This window comes from Tachypleus tridentatus, chromosome 3 (genome assembly GCF_004210375.1).
Source record: "Tachypleus tridentatus isolate NWPU-2018 chromosome 3, ASM421037v1, whole genome shotgun sequence".
Taxonomy (NCBI): Eukaryota; Metazoa; Arthropoda; class Merostomata; order Xiphosura; family Limulidae; genus Tachypleus; species Tachypleus tridentatus.
The window spans coordinates 113,873,372-113,891,433 of record NC_134827.1 but is presented as its reverse complement, the minus strand read 5'-3'; the positions used below and the strand labels follow the sequence as shown (position 1 = coordinate 113,891,433).

At 31.9% G+C, this 18,062-nt stretch overlaps 1 protein-coding gene across 3 annotated transcripts in view; it reads left to right on the top strand.

The window, feature by feature from the left end:
• LOC143247809 (uncharacterized) overlaps window positions 1-18,062 on the top strand; it is a 112,072-nt gene that overhangs the window by 71,156 nt on the left and 22,854 nt on the right. For all 3 annotated transcript variants that reach the window (XM_076496309.1, XM_076496307.1, XM_076496310.1), the window contains exons 7-10: window positions 5,542-6,498; window positions 7,006-7,067; window positions 8,971-9,073; window positions 9,778-9,863. In XM_076496309.1, the coding sequence (XP_076352424.1) occupies window positions 5,542-6,498; window positions 7,006-7,067; window positions 8,971-9,073; window positions 9,778-9,863 (1,208 nt within the window). The remainder of the gene's footprint in view (window positions 1-5,541; window positions 6,499-7,005; window positions 7,068-8,970; window positions 9,074-9,777; window positions 9,864-18,062) is intronic.

Sequence of the window (18,062 nt, the reverse complement as noted above, 5' to 3'; positions counted from 1 at the left end):
ACGAAACGTAACATAAAACACAGTTACGTTTAACAAACTGGCAACGACACGAAACATAAAACACAGTTACGTTTAACAAACTGGTAACGACACGAAACATAAAACACAGTTACCTTTAACAAACTGGTACTATTTAGTTTCCTGTTATGATTATTTCATGCTACAAGTAGTTCTACATATTAGTTTTATGTTATCATTATTTCATGCTACAACAAGTTCTACAGCTTAGTTTTATGTTATCATTATTTAACTGCAACAACAAGTTCAACTGTTTAGTTTTATGTTATCATTATTTAATGCTACAACACGTTTTACACCATAGTTTTACGTTATCATTATTTCATGCTACAACTAGTTCTACAGCTTAGTTTTTGTTATCATTATTTAATGCTACAACAAGTTCTACAGCTTAGTTTTTGTTATCATTATTTAATGCTACAACAAGTTCAACTGTTTAGTTTTATGTTATCATTATTTAATGCTACAAGTAGTTCTACAGCTTAGTTTTTGTTATCATTATTTAATGCTACAACAAGTTCAACTGTTTAGTTTTATGTTATCATTATTTAATGCTACAAGTTCTACAGCTTAGTTTTTGTTATCATTATTTAATGCTACAACAAATTCAACTGTTTAGTTTTATGTTATCATTATTTAATGCTACAGCAAGTTCTACAGCTTAGTTTTATGTTATCATTATTTAATGCTACAACTAGTTTTACAGCTTAGTTTTATGTTATAATTATTTAATGCTACAACAAGTTCTACAACCTAGTTTTATGTTATCATTATTTAATGCTACAACTAGTTCTACAGCTTAGTTTTACGTTATCATTATTTAATGCTACAACAAGTTCTACAGCTTAGTTTTATGTTATCATTATTTAATGCTACAACAAGTTCTACAGCTTAGTTTTTTGTTATCATTATTTAATGCTACAACTAGTTCTACAGCTTAGTTTTATGTAATCATTATTTAATGCTACAACAAGTTCTACAGCTTAGTTTTTGTTATCATTATTTAATGCTACAACAAGTTCAACTGTTTAGTTTTATGTTATCATTATTTAATGCTACAACTAGTTCTACAGCTTAGTTTTTGTTATCATTATTTAATGCTACAACAAGTTCTACAGCTTAGTTTTTGTTATCATTATTTAATGCTACAACAAATTCAGCTGTTTAGTTTTATGTTATCATTATTTAATGCTACAACTAGTTCTACAGCTTAGTTTTATGTTATAATTATTTAATGCTACAACTGGTTCTACAGCTTAGTTTTTGTTATCATTATTTAATGCTACAACTAGTTCTACAGCTTAGTTTTTGTTATCATTATTTAATGCTACAACAAGTTCAACTGTTTAGTTTTATGTTATCATTATTTTATGCTACAGCAAGTTCTACAGCTTAGTTTTATGTTATCATTATTTAATGCTTCAACTAGTTCTACAGCTTAGTTTTTATCATTATTTAATGCTACAACAAGTTCAACTGTTTAGTTTTTTGTTATCATTATTTAATGCTACAACTAGTTCTACAGCTTAGTTTTTGTTATCATTATTTAATGCTACAACAAGATCTACAGCTTAGTTTTTGTTATCATTATTTAATGCTACAACAAGTTCTACAGCTTAGTTTTATGTTATCATTATTTAATGCTACAACAAGTTCTACAGCTTAGTTTTTGTTATCATTATTTAATGCTACAACAAGTTCAAGTGTTTAGTTTTATGTTATCATTATTTAATGCTACAACAAGTTCTACAGCTTAGTTTTTGTTATCATTATTTAATGCTACAACAAGTTCTACAGCTTAGTTTTATGTTATCATTATTTAATGCTACAACTAGTTCTACAGCTTAGTTTTATGTTATCATTATTTCATGCTACAACTAGTTCTACAGCTTAGTTTTATGTTATCATTATTTAATGCTACAACAAGTTCTACAGCTTAGTTTTATGTTATCATTATTTAATGATACAACAAGTTCTACAGCTTAGTTTTATGTTATCATTATTTAATGCTACAACAAGTTCTACAGCTTAGTTTTATGTTATCACTATTTCATGCTACAACTAGTTCTACAGCTTAGTTTTATGTTATCATTATTTAACTGCAACAAGTTCTACAACTTACTTTTATGTTATCATTATTTCATGCTACAACAAGTTATACAGCTTAGTTTTATGTTATCATTATTTCATGCTACAACTAGTTCTACAGCATAGTTTTATGTTATCATTATTTCATGCTACAACAAGTTTTACAGCCTAGTTTTTGTTATCATTATTTAATGCTACAACAAGTTCTACAGCTTAGTTTTATGTTATCACTATTTCATGCTACAACTAGTTCTACAGCTTAGTTTTATGTTATCATTATTTAACTGCAACAAGTTCTACAACTTACTTTTATGTTATCATTATTTCATGCTACAACAAGTTATACAGCTTAGTTTTATGTTATCATTATTTCATGCTACAACTAGTTCTACAGCATAGTTTTATGTTATCATTATTTCATGCTACAACAAGTTTTACAGCCTAGTTTTTGTTATCATTATTTAATGCTACAACAAGTTCTACAGCTTAGTTTTTGTTATCATTATTTAATGCTACAACAAGTTCTACAGCTTAGTTTTTGTTATCATTATTTAATGCTACAACAAGTTCAACTGTTTAGTTTTATGTTATCATTATTTAATGCTACAAGTAGTTCTACAGCTTAGTTTTATGTTATCATTATTTCATGCTACAACTAGTTCTACAGCTTAGTTTTATGTTATCATTATTTCATGCTACAACAAGTTTTACAGTTTAGTTTTTGTTATCATTATTTAATGCTACAACAAGTTCTACAGTTTAGTTTTTGTTATCATTATTTAATGCTACATCAAGTTCTACAGCTTAGTTTTATGTTATCACTATTTCATGCTACAACTAGTTCTACAGCTTAGTTTTATGTTATCATTATTTAACTGCAACAAGTTCTACAACTTACTTTTATGGTATCATTATTTCATGCTACAACCAGTTCTACAGCTTAGTTTTATGTTATCACTATTTCATGCTACAACTAGTTCTACAGCTTAGTTTTATGTTATCATTATTTAACTGCAACAAGTTCTACAACTTACTTTTATGTTATCATTATTTCATGCTACAACTAGTTCTACAGCCTAGTTTTACGTTATCACTGTTTCATACTACAAGTAGTTTTACAGATTAGTTTTATGATGTTATCATGCTATTATATCTTTCTTCTATGTTTGCTTTAATATACTATATTAGCTTCTTTGTTGTGATAACATATAATTATCTTTGTTATGATAACCTTTCTTTGTATTTGTTATAATAATCTCTCCCTGTGTGAGTTATAATAACCTTTACCTGTGTTGATTATGATAACCTTTACCTGTATTTGTTATGATAACCTTCACCTGTATTTGTTATAATAACTTTTGCCTGTGTTTGTTATAATTACTTTTACCTGTGTTTCTTATAATAACCTTTACTTGTGTTTGTTGTAATAACCTCTCGTGTGTGAGTTATAATAACCTTTACCTGTATTTGTTTTGATAACCTTTAACTGTATTTGTTATGATAACCTTCACCTGTATTTGTTATAGTAACTTTTACCTGTGTTTGTATGATAACCTTTATCTGTGTTTGTATGATAACCTTTATCTGTGTTTGTTATGTTAACCTTTATTTGTGTTTCTTGTAATAACCTTTACTTGTGTTTGTTGTAATAACCTCTCGTGTGTGAGTTATAATACCCTTTACCTGTATTTGTTTTGATAACCTTTAACTGTATTTGTTATGATAACCTTCACCTGTATTTGTTATAGTAACTTTTACCTGTGTTTGTATGATAACCTTTAACTGTATTTGTTATGATAACCTTCACCTGTATTTGTTATAGTAACTTTTACCTGTGTTTGTATGATAACCTTTATCTGTGTTTGTTATGTTAACCTTTATTTGTGTTTATTATAATAACCTTTACTTGTGTTTGTTATAGTAACTTTTACCTATGTTTGTTTGATAGATAACCTTTATCTGTATTTGCTATTATAACATTTATTTGTGTTTGTTATAATAACCTTTACCCATTTTTGTTATGAGAACCTTTAGTTTTGTTGGTTATGATAATGTTTATCTGTGTGTGTTATGATAACCTTTACCTGTGTTTGTTATGATAACCTTTACCTGTATTTGTTATGATAACTTTTACATGTGTTTAATATTAAACACTTCATCAGGCAGAGTTTGTATAGGTGCTGTAGGAAGTATCTATATTGGTATAGATGTTCAGCAGGTGATTTTTATCTGTATTTGTTAGGATAACCTTTACCTGTGTTTAATATTAAACGCTTTATCAGGCAGAGTTTGTATAGGAGATGTAGGAAGTATCTATATTGGTATAGATGTTCAGCAGGTGATTTTTACCTGTGTTTGTTATGATAACCTTTGCATGTGTTTAATATTAAACACTTTATCAGGCAGAATTTGTGTAGGTGTTGTAGGAAGTCTCTATATTGGTACAGATGTTCAGCAGGTGATTTTTATCTGTATTTGTTAGGATAACCTTTACCTGTGTTTAATATTAAACACTTTATCAGGCAGAGTTTGTATAGGTGCTGTAGGAAGTCTCTATATTGGTATAAATGTTCAGCAGGTGATTTTTATCTGTATTTGTTAGGATAACCTTTACCTGTGTTTAATATTAAACACTTTATAAGGCAGAGTTTGTATAGGAGATGTAGGAAGTCTCTATATTGGTATAAATGTTCAGCAGGTGATTTTTATCTGTATTTGTTAGGATAACCTTTACCTGTGTTTAATATTAAACACTTTATCAGGCAGAGTTTGTATAGGAGATGTAGGAAGTCTCTATATTGGTATAGATGTTCAGCAGGTGATTTTTATCTGTATTTGTTAGGAAAACCTTTACCTGTGTTTAATATTAAACACTTTATCAGGCAGAGTTTGTATAGGAGATGTAGGAAGTATCTATATTGGTATAAATGTTCAGCAGGTGATTTTTATCTGTATTTGTTATGATAACCTTTACCTGAGTTTAATATTAAACACTTTATCAGGCAGAGTTTGTATAGGTGCTGTAGGAAGTCTCTATATTGGTATAGATGTTCAGCAGGTGATTTTTATCTGTATTTGTTAGGATAACCTTTACCTGTGTTTAATATTAAACACTTTATCAGGCAGAGTTTGTATAGGTGCTGTAGGAAGTCTCTATATTGGTATAGATGTTCAGCAGGTGATTTTTATCTGTATTTGTTAGGATAACCTTTACCTGTGTTTAATATTAAGCACTTTATCAGGCAGAGTTTGTATAGGAGATGTAGGAAGTCTCTATATTGGTATAGATGTTCAGCAGGTGATTTTTATCTGTATTTGTTAGGATAACCTTTACCTGTGTTTAATATTAAACAATATATCAGGCAGAGTTTGTATAGGAGATGTAGGAAGTGTCTATATTGGTACAAATGTTCAGCAGGTGATTTTTATGAACAGGTGGCTGAAACTCCTCAGGAGATTCCATTCCTTCACATTCTTCAACACTTGCTGCGCGTGGATTCATCCCAGCCCATCTCTGATGTCATCTGGGACACAGCTGAGCGGCTTGTGCACAGAGCCACCTTGTTGGAGTCTAAGGAGGACTCGGAGAAGTTGCTTGTCTCCCGTAATTCCCACTTGAATCTGAATAAACTTCGTTTGATGGAGACCCGTTGTCAGTGTTCCTGCCACAGGTCCGAAGAGGCGGAGGGCAGAGGTAGGAAACGGACGCTTATGCAACTTTCTTTCGAGGGATGCAGAACTCCTGGAATCTTGTCTCCCACCTCCTCTAACAATCCATTCTCCCAACCCTTAGCTGAAGAATCAGAAAACACGCCATCTTCCTCTTATCAAATAGCCCCAACTCCACCTCCTGGTGTTGTTCCACCCCCACCTCCACCTCCGCCTGGTGTTGTTCCACCCCCACCTCCACCTCCGCCTGGTGTTGTTCCACCCCCACCTCCACCCCCTCTCCCCGGGATTGTTCCACCCCCACCGCCACCCCCTCTCCCTGGGATTGTTCCACCCCCACCTCCTTTACTAAACGGAACAACTGGTGTACCCCCTCCACCCTCAGTAGGAGGACCGCCTCCTGTGAGAGGTGCGTCACCTCTGCCCAACCAAAATGAACAGATAATGTTACCTCAACAAGACACCCCTAAGCCTAAGAACAAAATGAAAACCCTGAACTGGAACAAGATCCCTAGTAACAAAGTCGTTGGTAAAAAGAATCTGTGGACATTGGTGGCCAAGACACACGACAGTAGTTTAAACGATCTGGACTTTGACGTAATGGAAGGACTATTCTGTCAACAAAGCAGTGCCGCCACTAACATGAGCGGACAGGCCTCTCCAAGAATGGGTGCAAGAGACAGCACGGATAGCGTGGAAAGAAAGAAAAAGGAACCCCAAGAGGTGAGAGGTCATTCGTTTTATCTTTCTTGTAACTTAGACCATTCTTGCGGGATTATACTTGCCGAAAACTAAACTGGCTGATATTCGCCAGCTTATATTACAGACTAGTTTTGTTGTGGTGCAACAGAACATGGAAGACTTGTGAAGAATGACACAGCCCAATCGCTCAAATGACTCATCCTATCTTACCTAATCAGGTGGGAGATATTTCATGGTTAATTACCAACTCCATATTTATTTCGATCACCGAGACCCTATGTCTACGTGACGAACTTGGTGTACACCGCGCTGAAAGGTCATAAAGATTATATCTACATTCAGCCTTCTCCTGCACACCCTTGTTTGGTGCTGATCGCATAACTTAGATTCTAATGAAAGTAACTAAACTGTAAATAAAGATGTATATTTAATCTGAGTTTCAGTACATTGATGTGCGAGGTTTTCTGTAAATATTTAGCAAACTATTAATAAATGTTATACACATTTTATTGTTTTTGTTTTTCACAGATAAATCTACTCGATGGTAAAAGAAGTCTAAACGTCAACATCTTTCTGAAACAGTTCCGTAGGTATGTACGTTCACACCGTGTAATGTAGTAACATTCAACTTCTGTAAACAGTTCCGTAGGTATGTACGTTCACACTATATAATGTAGTAACATTCAACTTTTGTAAACAGTTCCGTAGGTATGTACGTTCACACCGTGTAATGTAGTAACATTCAACTTTTGTAAACAGTTCCGTAGGTATGTACGTTCACACCGTGTAATGTAGTAACATTCAACTTCTGTAAACAGTTCCGTAAGTATGTACGTTCACACTATATAATGTAGTAACATTCAACTTTTGTAAACAGTTCCGTAGGTATGTACGTTCACACCGTGTAATGTAGTAACATTCAACTTTTGTAAACAGTTCCGTAGGTATGTACGTTCACACCGTGTAATGTAGGAACATTCAACTTCTGTAAACAGTTCCGTAAGTATGTACGTTCACACTATATAATGTAGTAACAGTCAACTTCTGTAAACAGTTCCGTAGATATGTACGTTTACACCGTGTAACGTAGTAACAGTCAACTTCTGTATACAGTTCCGTAGATATGTACGTTCACACCGTGTAATGTAGTGACATTCAACTTCTGTAAACAGTTCCGTAGGTATGTACGTTCACACCGTGTAATGTGGTAACATTCAACTTTTGTAAACAGTTCCGTAGGTATGTACGTTCACACCGTGTAATGTAGTAACATTCAACTTCTGTAAACAGTTCCGTAGGTATGTACGTTCACACCGTGTAATGTAGTAACATTCAACTTCTGTAAACAGTTCCGTAGGTATGTACGTTCACACCGTGTAATGTGGTAACATTCAACTTTTGTAAACAGTTCCGTAGGTATGTACGTTCACACCGTGTAATGTAGTAACATTCAACTTTTGTAAACAGTTCCGTAGGTATGTACGTTCACACCGTGTAATGTAGTAACATTCAACTTCTGTAAACAGTTCCGTAGGTAGGTACGTTCACACCGTGTAATGTAGTAACATTCAACTTCTGTAAACAGTTCCGTAGGTAGGTACGTTCACACCGTGTAATGTAGTAACATTCAACTTCTGTAAACAGTTCCGTAAGTATGTACGTTCACACCGTGTAATAGAACGATGTTTTAGTGGAATGACGATACGACAGTGTTTTTAATAGGATCACGCTACGACAGTGTTTTAATGGGATGGCGATACGACAGTTTTTAGTGTGATCGCCATGTGATAGTGTTTTTAATAGAATAACGGTATAACAGTATTTTTAGTAGGATGACGATACGACAATGTTTTTAATATTATAACGATACGACAGTGTTTTTAGTAGGATGACGATACGACAGTGTTTTTAATATTATAACGATACGACAGTGTTTTTATTTTATAACGATACGACCATGTTTGTAATATTATAACGATACGACAGTGTTTTTAATATTATAATGATACGACCATGTTTTTTATATTTTAACGGTACGACCATGTTTTTAATATTATAACGATACGACCATGTTTTTAATATTATAACGGTACGACCATGTTTTTAATATTATAACGATACGACAGTGTTTTTAATATTATAACGATACGACCATGTTTTTAATATTATAACGATACGACAGTGTTTTTAATATTATAACGATACGACCATGTTTTTAATATTATAACGATACGACCATGTTTTTAATATTATAACGGTACGACCATGTTTTTAATATTATAACGGTACGACAGTGTTTTTATTTTATAACGGTACGACCATGTTTTTAATATTATAACGATACAACAGTGTTTTTAGTAGGGTAACAGTGAACTTTCTTTTGCTTTACTACTTTAAGTGACAGTTCTAGTCCTATAACTGAAACTGTTTTCTCAATATAAAACAGCCTGTCTTACAGAACATTACGTAATAACGTATTCCATTTCTATACAGTTCCAACAACGCCATCCTTGACATCCTCCGCCAGGGAGCTCACGAAGAGATGGGGGCAGAAAAACTCCGTGGTTTGATGAAAATTTTACCAGAACCTGATGAGGTGTGAATCGGTTATAATTTGTAACCTCACATTAAAACATGTTCATCCTGACATTACTTAAACACAACACTTAAGTAAATCCTGACATCATATTAACACGTCTCTAAGAACATTCTGACACCGTATTAGCACATCTTTAAATACATTCTGACGTCACATTGACATATAATAAGTAATTCCTGACGTTACAGTGACACATGCCTTAAGTAATTCTTAACATCATATAACATGTGTTAAATAAATTCTGACACGACATTAACACATGTCTTAAGTAAGTCTTGAAACCACATTTACACATTGTAATTAAAACCTGACACTACATAAACGCATGTCTTAAGTAAATCCTGACACCTTATTAACATGTCTTAAGTAGATCTTAACACCACATTAACACATGTCTTAAGTAAATCCCGACACCTTATTAACATGTCTTAAGTAGATCTTAACACCACATTAACACATGTCTTAAGTAAAGGCTGACACCATATCAATAAATCATAATTTGTTACTTCTTAGTACCACGATGAACTAGTGTTACTTTTTGATACCATGGTACATTGTATCATGTTAGCTGTTAATACTGTGTTACAAATTAACCTGTTGAATCCTGATAGTGATGTAACATAACTAGCTACATGTTCGTACCGTGATGTAAAATATCTTGTTATATGTTAATAATAGTCCATGTATATATTTTGTTACAGGTAGAAATGTTACGAGGATTCGACGGTGACAAACAACGTTTGGGAAAAGCTGAAGAATTTTTGTTGCAGTTAGTTCAGTTACCAAGGTAAGTTATTCTGTGTTACTACTGTTAGTTCAGTTACCAAGGTAAGTTATTCTGTGTTACTACTGTTAGTTCAGTTACCAAAGTAAGTTATTGTTGTTTGTTATTACAGTTAGTTCAGTTACCAAAGTAAGTTATTCTGTGTTACTACTGTTAGTTCAGTTACCAAGGTAAGTTATTCTGTGTTACTACTGTTAGTTCAGTTACCAAAATACGTTATCATTGTGTGTTACTACAGCTAGTTCAGTGGCAAAATGAAGTTACTATTGTGTGTTATTACAGTTAGTTCAGTTACCAAAGTACGTTATTCTGTGTTACTACTGTTAGTTCAGTTACCAAAGTAAGTTATTTTGTGTTACTACTGTTAGTTCAGTTACCAAAGTAAGTTATTCTGCGTTACTGCTGTTAGTTCAGTTACCAAAGTAAGTTATTCTGTGTTACCACTGTTAGTTCAGTGACCAAAGTAAGTTATTCTGTGTTACTACTGTTAGTTCAGTTACCAAAGTAAGTTATTCTGTGTTACTAGTCTTAGTTTAGTTACCAAGGTAAGTTATTCTGTGTTACTACTGTAAGTTCAGTTACCAAAGTAAGTTATTCTGTGTTACTAGTCTTAGTTCAGTTACCAAGGTAAGTTATTCTGTGTTACTAGTCTTAGTTCAGTTACCAAGGTAAGTTATTCTGTGTTACTACTGTTAGTTCAGTTACTAAGGTAAGATATTCTGTGTTACTACTGTTAGTTCAGTTACCAAAGTAAGTTATTCTGTGTTACTACTGTTAGTTCAGTTACCAAAGTAAGTTATTTTGTGTTACTACTGTTAGTTCAGTTACCAAAGTAAGTTATTCTGCGTTACTGCTGTTAGTTCAGTTACCAAAGTAAGTTATTCTGTGTTACCACTGTTAGTTCAGTGACCAAAGTAAGTTATTCTGTGTTACTACTGTTAGTTCAGTTACCAAAGTAAGTTATTCTGTGTTACTAGTCTTAGTTTAGTTACCAAGGTAAGTTATTCTGTGTTACTACTGTAAGTTCAGTTACCAAAGTAAGTTATTCTGTGTTACTAGTCTTAGTTCAGTTACCAAGGTAAGTTATTCTGTGTTACTAGTCTTAGTTCAGTTACCAAGGTAAGTTATTCTGTGTTACTACTGTTAGTTCAGTTACCAAGGTAAGTTATTCTGTGTTACTACTGTTAGTTCAGTTACCAAAGTAAGTTATTCTGTGTTACTAGTGTTAGTTCAGTTACCAAGGTAAGTTATTCTGTGTTACTACTGTTAGTTCAGTTACCAAGGTAAGTTATTTTGTGTTGCTACTGTTAGTTCAGTTCAGTTACCAAACTAAGTTATTCTGTGTTACTACTGTTAGTTCAGTTACCAAAGTTAAGTTATTCTGTGTTACTACTGTTAGTTCAGTTCAGCTACCAAAGTAAGTTATTCTGTGTTGCTACTGTTAGTTCAGTTCAGTTACCAAACTAAGTTATTCTGTGTTACTACTGTTAGTTCAGTTACCAAAGTAAGTTATTCTGCGTTACTGCTGTTAGTTCAGTTACCAAAGTAAGTTATTCTGTGTTACCACTGTTAGTTCAGTGACCAAAGTAAGTTATTCTGTGTTACTACTGTTAGTTCAGTTACCAAAGTAAGTTATTCTGTGTTACTAGTCTTAGTTTAGTTACCAAGGTAAGTTATTCTGTGTTACTACTGTAAGTTCAGTTACCAAAGTAAGTTATTCTGTGTTATTAGTCTTAGTTCAGTTACCAAGGTAAGTTATTCTGTGTTACTACTGTTAGTTCAGTTACCAAGGTAAGTTATTCTGTGTTACTACTGTTAGTTCAGTTACCAAAGTAAGTTATTTTGTGTTACTACTGTTAGTTCAGTTACCAAGGTAAGTTATTCTGTGTTACTACTGTTAGTTCAGTTACCAAGGTAAGTTATTCTGTGTTGCTACTGTTAGTTCAGTTCAGCTACCAAAGTTAAGTTATTCTGTGTTACTACTGTTAGTTCAGTTACCAAGGTAAGTTATTCTGTGTTACTACTGTTAGTTCAGTTACCAAAATACGTTATCATTGTGTGTTACTACAGCTAGTTCAGTCACAAAAAGAAGTTACTATTGTGTGTTATTACAGTTAGTTCAGTTACCAAAGTAAGTTATTACAGTTAGTGCACTTACCAAAGTAAGTTATTACAGTTAGTGCACTTACCAAAGTAAGTTATTACAGTTAGTTCACTTACCAGAGTAAGTTATTGTTGTTTGTTATTACAGTTAGTTTAGTTACCAAGGTATGTTATTGTTGTGTGTTATTACAGTTAGTTCAGTTACCAAAGTAAGTTTTTGTTGTTTGTTATTACAGTTCAGTTACCAAAGTAAGTTATTCTGTGTTACTACTGTTAGTTCAGTTACAAAAATACGTTATCATTGTTACTACAGCTAGTTCAGTCACAAAAAGAAGTTACTATTGTGTGTTATTACAATTAGTTCAGTTACCAAAGTAAGTTATTACAGTTAGTTCACTTACCAAAGTAAGTTATTGTTGTTTGTTATTACAGTTAGTTCAGTTATCAAAGTAAGTTATTGTTGTTTGTTATTACAGTTAGTTCAGTTATCAAAGTAAGTTGTTGTTTATTATTACAAATCAGATACCAAAGTAAGTTATTGTTGTGTGTTATTACAGTTAATTCAGTTACCAAGGTAAGTTATTGTTGTTTGTTATTACAGTTAGTTTAGTTAACAAGGTAAATTATTGTTGTTTGTTATTGCAGTTTGTTCAGTTACCAAGGTAAGGTTTTGTTGTTTCTTATTAGAGTTAGTTCAGTTACCAAGATAAGTTATTGTTGTTTGTTATTACAGTTAGTTCAGTTACCAAAGTAAGTTATTGTTGTTTGTTATTGCAGTTTGTTCAGTTACCAAGGTAAGGTTTTGTTGTTTGTTATTACAGTTAGTTCGGTTACCAAAGTAAGTTATTGTTGTGTGTTATTACAGTTAGTTCAGTTACCAAAGTAAGTTATTCTGTGTTACTACTGTTAGTTCAGTTACCAAGGTAAGTTATTCTGTGTTACTGCTGTTAGTTCAGTTACCAAGGTAAATTATTCTGTGTTGCTACTGTTAGTTCAGTTCAGCTACCAAAGTAAGTTATTCTGTGTTACTACTGTTAGTTCAGTTACCAAGGGAAGTTATTCTGTGTTACTACTGTTAGTTTAGTTCAGCTACCAAAGTAAGTTATTCTGTGTTACTAATCTTAGTTCAGTTACCAAGGTAAGTTATTCTGTGTTACTACTGTTAGTTCAGTTACCAAAGTAAGTTATTCTGTGTTACTATGGTAGTTCAGTTACCAAGGTAAGTTATTCTGTGTTACTACTGTTAGTTCAGATCCCAAAATACGTTATCATTGTGTGTTACTACAGCTAGTTCAGTCAAAAAAAGAAGTTACTATTGTGTGTTATTACAGTTAGTTCAGTTACCAAAGTAAGTTATTACAGTTAGTGCACTTACGAAAGTAAGTTATTACAGTTAGTTCACTTACCAAAGTAAGTTATTGTTGTTTGTTATTACAGTTAGTTCAGTTACCAAGGTATGTTATTGTTGTGTCTTATTACAGTTAGTTCAGTTACCAAAGTAAGTTTTTGTTGTTTGTTATTACAGTTCAGTTACCAATGTAAGTTATTCTGTGTTACTACTGTTAGTTCAGTTACCAAGGTAAGTTATTCTCTGTTACTACTGTTAGTTCAGTTACCAAAATACATTATCATTGTGTGTTACTACAGCTAGTTCAGTCACAAAAAGAAGTTACTATTGTGTGTTATTACAATTAGTTCAGTTACCAAAGTAAGTTATTACAGTTAGTGCACTTACCAAAGTAAGTTATTACAGTTAGTGCACTTACCAAAGTAAGTTATTACAGTTAGTTCACTTACCAAAGTAAGTTATTGTTGTTTGTTATTACAGTTAGTTCAGTTACCAAGGTATGTTATTGTTGTGTCTTATTACAGTTAGTTCAGTTACCAAAGTAAGTTATTGTTGTTTGTTATTACAGTTCAGTTACCAAGGTAAGTTATTCTGTGTTGCTACTGTTAGTTCAGTTACCAAAGTAAGTTATTCTGTGTTACTACTGTAAGTTCAGTTACCAAAGTAAGTTATTCTGTGTTACTAGTCTTAGTTCAGTTACCAAGGTAAGTTATTCTGTGTTACTACTGTTAGTTCAGTTACCAAGGTAAGTTATTCTGTGTTACTACTGTTAGTTCAGTTACCAAAGTAAGTTATTTTGTGTTACTACTGTTAGTTCAGTTACCAAGGTAAGTTATTCTGTGTTACTACTGTTAGTTCAGTTACCAAGGTAAGTTATTCTGTGTTGCTACTGTTAGTTCAGTTCAGCTACCAAAGTTAAGTTATTCTGTGTTACTACTGTTAGTTCAGTTCAGCTACCAAAGTAAGTTATTCTGTGTTACTACTGTTAGTTCAGTTATCAAAGTAAGTTATTCTGTGTTACTACTGTTAGTTCAGTTACCAAGGTAAGTTATTCTGTGTTACTACTGTTAGTTCAGTTACCAAGGTAAGTTATTCTGTGTTACTACTGTTAGTTCAGTTACCAAAATACGTTATCATTGTGTGTTACTACAGCTAGTTCAGTCACAAAAAGAAGTTACTATTGTGTGTTATTACAGTTAGTTCAGTTACCAAAGTAAGTTATTACAGTTAGTGCACTTACCAAAGTAAGTTATTACAGTTAGTGCACTTACCAAAGTAAGTTATTACAGTTAGTTCACTTACCAGAGTAAGTTATTGTTGTTTGTTATTACAGTTAGTTTAGTTACCAAGGTATGTTATTGTTGTGTGTTATTACAGTTAGTTCAGTTACCAAAGTAAGTTTTTGTTGTTTGTTATTACAGTTCAGTTACCAAAGTAAGTTATTCTGTGTTACTACTGTTAGTTCAGTTACCAAAATACGTTATCATTGTGCGTTACTACAGCTAGTTCAGTCACAAAATGAAGTTACTATTGTGTGTTATTACAATTAGTTCAGTTACCAAAGTAATTTATTACAGTTAGTTCACTTACCAAAGTAAGTTATTGTTGTTTGTTATTACAGTTAGTTCACTTACCAAAGTAAGTTATTGTTGTTTGTTATTACAGTTAGTTCAGTTATCAAAGTAAGTTATTGTTGTTTGTTATTACAGTTAGTTCAGTTATCAAAGTAAGTTATTGTTGTGTGTTATTACAGTTAGTTCAGTTACCAAAGTAAGTTATTCTGTGTTACTACTGTTAGTTCAGTTACCAAGGTAAGTTATTCTGTGTTACTACTGTTAGTTCAGTTACCAAAGTAAGTTATTCTGTGTTACTACTGTTACTTCAGTTACCAAGGTAAGTTATTCTGTGTTACTACTGTTAGTTCAGTTACCAAAATACGTTATCATTGTGTGTTACTACAGCTAGTTCAGTCACAAAAAGAAGTTACTATTGTGTGTTATTACAGTTAGTTCACTTACCAAAGTAAGTTATTACAGTTAGTTCACTTACCAAAGTAAGTTATTACAGTTAGTTCACTTACCAAAGTAAGATATTGTTGTTTGTTATTACAGTTAGTTCAGTTACCAAGGTATGTTATTGTTGTGTCTTATTACAGTTAGTTCAGTTACCAAAGTAAGTTTTTGTTGTTTGTTATTACAGTTCAGTTACCAATGTAAGTTATTCTGTGTTACTACTGTTAGTTCAGTTACCAAGGTATGTTATTGTTGTGTTTTATTACAGTTAGTTCAGTTACCAAAGTAAGTTTTTGTTGTTTGTTATTACAGATCAGTTACCAAAGTAAGTTATTCTGTGTTACTACTGTTAGTTTAGTTACCAAAATACGTTATCATTGTGTGTTACTACAGCTAGTTCAGTCACAAAATGAAGTTACTATTGTGTGTTATTACAATTAGTTCAATTACCAAAGTAAGTTATTACAGTTAGTTCAGTTACCAAAGTAAATTATTTTGTGTTACTACTGTTAGTTCAGTTACCAAGGTAAGTTATTCTGTGTTACTACTGTTAGTTCAGTTACCAAGGTAAGTTATTCTGTGTTGCTACTGTTAGTTCAGTTCAGCTACCAAAGTTAAGTTATTCTGTGTTACTACTGTTAGTTCAGTTCAGCTACCAAAGTAAGTTATTCTGTGTTGCTACTGTTAGTTCAGTTCAGTTACCAAACTAAGTTATTCTGTGTTACTACTGTTAGTTCAGTTACCAAAGTAAGTTATTCTGTGTTACTACTGTTAGTTCAGTTACCAAGGTAAGTTATTCTGTGTTACTACTGTTAGTTCAGTTAACCAAAATACGTTATCATTGTGTGTTACTACAGCTAGTTCAGTTACCAAAGTAAGTTATTACAGTTAGTTCACTTACCAGAGTAAGTTATTGTTGTTTGTTTTTACAGTTAGTTCAGTTACCAAGGTATGTTATTGTTGTGTGTTATTACAGTTAGTTCAGTTACCAAAGTAAGTTTTTGTTGTTTGTTATTACAGTTCAGTTACCAAAGTAAGTTATTCTGTGTTACTACTGTTAGTTCAGTTACCAAAATACGTTATCATTGTGTGTTACTACAGCTAGTTCAGTCACAAAATGAAGTTACTATTGTGTGTTATTACAATTAGTTCAGTTACCAAAGTGAGTTATTACAGTTAGTTCACTTACCAAAGTAAGTTATTGTTGTTTGTTATTACAGTTAGTTCAGTTATCAAAGTAAGTTATTGTTGTTTGTTATTACAGTTAGTTCAGTTATCAAAGTAAGTTATTGTTGTTTGTTATTACAGTTAGTTTAGTTACCAAGGTAAGTTATTGTTGTTTGTTTTTTGCAGTTTGTTTAGTTACCAAAGTAAGTTATTGTTGTTTCTTATTAGAGTTAGATCAGTTACCAAGATAAGTTATTGTTGTTTGTTATTACAGTTCAGTTACCAAGGTAAGTTATTCTGTGTTACTACTGTTAGTTCAGTTACCAAAATACGTTATCATTGTGTGTTACTACAGCTAGTTCAGTCCCAAAATGAAGTTACTATTGTGTGTTATTACTGTTAGTTCAGTTACCAAAGTAAGTTATTACAGTTAGTGTACTTACCAAAGTAAGTTATTACAGTTAGTTCACTTACCAAAGTAAGTTATTGTTGTTTGTTATTACAGTTAGTTCAGTTACCAAGGTATGTTTTTGTTGTTTGTTATTACATTTCAGTTACCAAAGTAAGTTATTCTGTGTTACTACTGTTAGTTCAGTTACCAAAATACGTTATCATTGTGTGTTACTACAGCTAGTTCAGTCCCAAAATGAAGTTACTATTGTGTGTTATTACAATTAGTTCAGTTACCAAAGTAAGTTATTACAGTTAGTTCACTTACCAAAGTAAGTTATTGTTGTTTGTTATTACAGTTAGTTCAGTTATCAAAGTAAGTTATTGTTGTTTGTTATTACAGTTAGTTCAGTTATCAAAGTAAGTTATTGTTGTTTATTATTACAAATCAGTTACCAAAGTAAGTTATTGTTGTGTGTTATTACAGTTAGTTCAGTTACCAAGGTAAGTTATTGTTGTTTGTTATTACATTTAGTTCAGTTACCAAAGTAAGTTATTGTTGTCTGTTATTACAGTTAGTTCAGTTATCAAAGTAAGTTATTGTTATGTGTTATTACAGTTAGTTCAGTTACCAAAGTAAGTTATTGTTGTGTGTTATTACAGTTAGTTCAGTTACCAAGGTAAGTTATTATTGTTTGTTATTACAGTTCAGTTACCAAAGTAAGTTTTTGTTGTTTGTTATTACATTTCAGTTACCAAAGTAAGTTATTCTGTGTTACTACTGTTAGTTCAGTTACCAAAATACGTTATCATTGTGTGTTACTACAGATAGTTCAGTCCCAAAATGAAGTTACTATTGTGTGTTATTACAATTAGTTCAGTTACCAAAGTAAGTTATTACAGTTAGTTCACTTACCAAAGTAAGTTATTGTTGTTTGTTATTACAGTTCGTTCAGTTATCAAAGTAAGTTATTGTTTTTTATTATTACAAATCATTTACCAAAGTAAGTTATTGTTGTGTGTTATTACAGTTAGTTTAGTTACCAATGTAAGTTATTGTTGTTTGTTATTACAGTTAGTTTAGTTACCAAGGTAAGTTATTGTTGTTTGTTTTTTGCAGTTTGTTCAGTTACCAAAGTAAGTTATTGTTGTTTCTTATTAGAGTTAGATAAGTTACCAAGA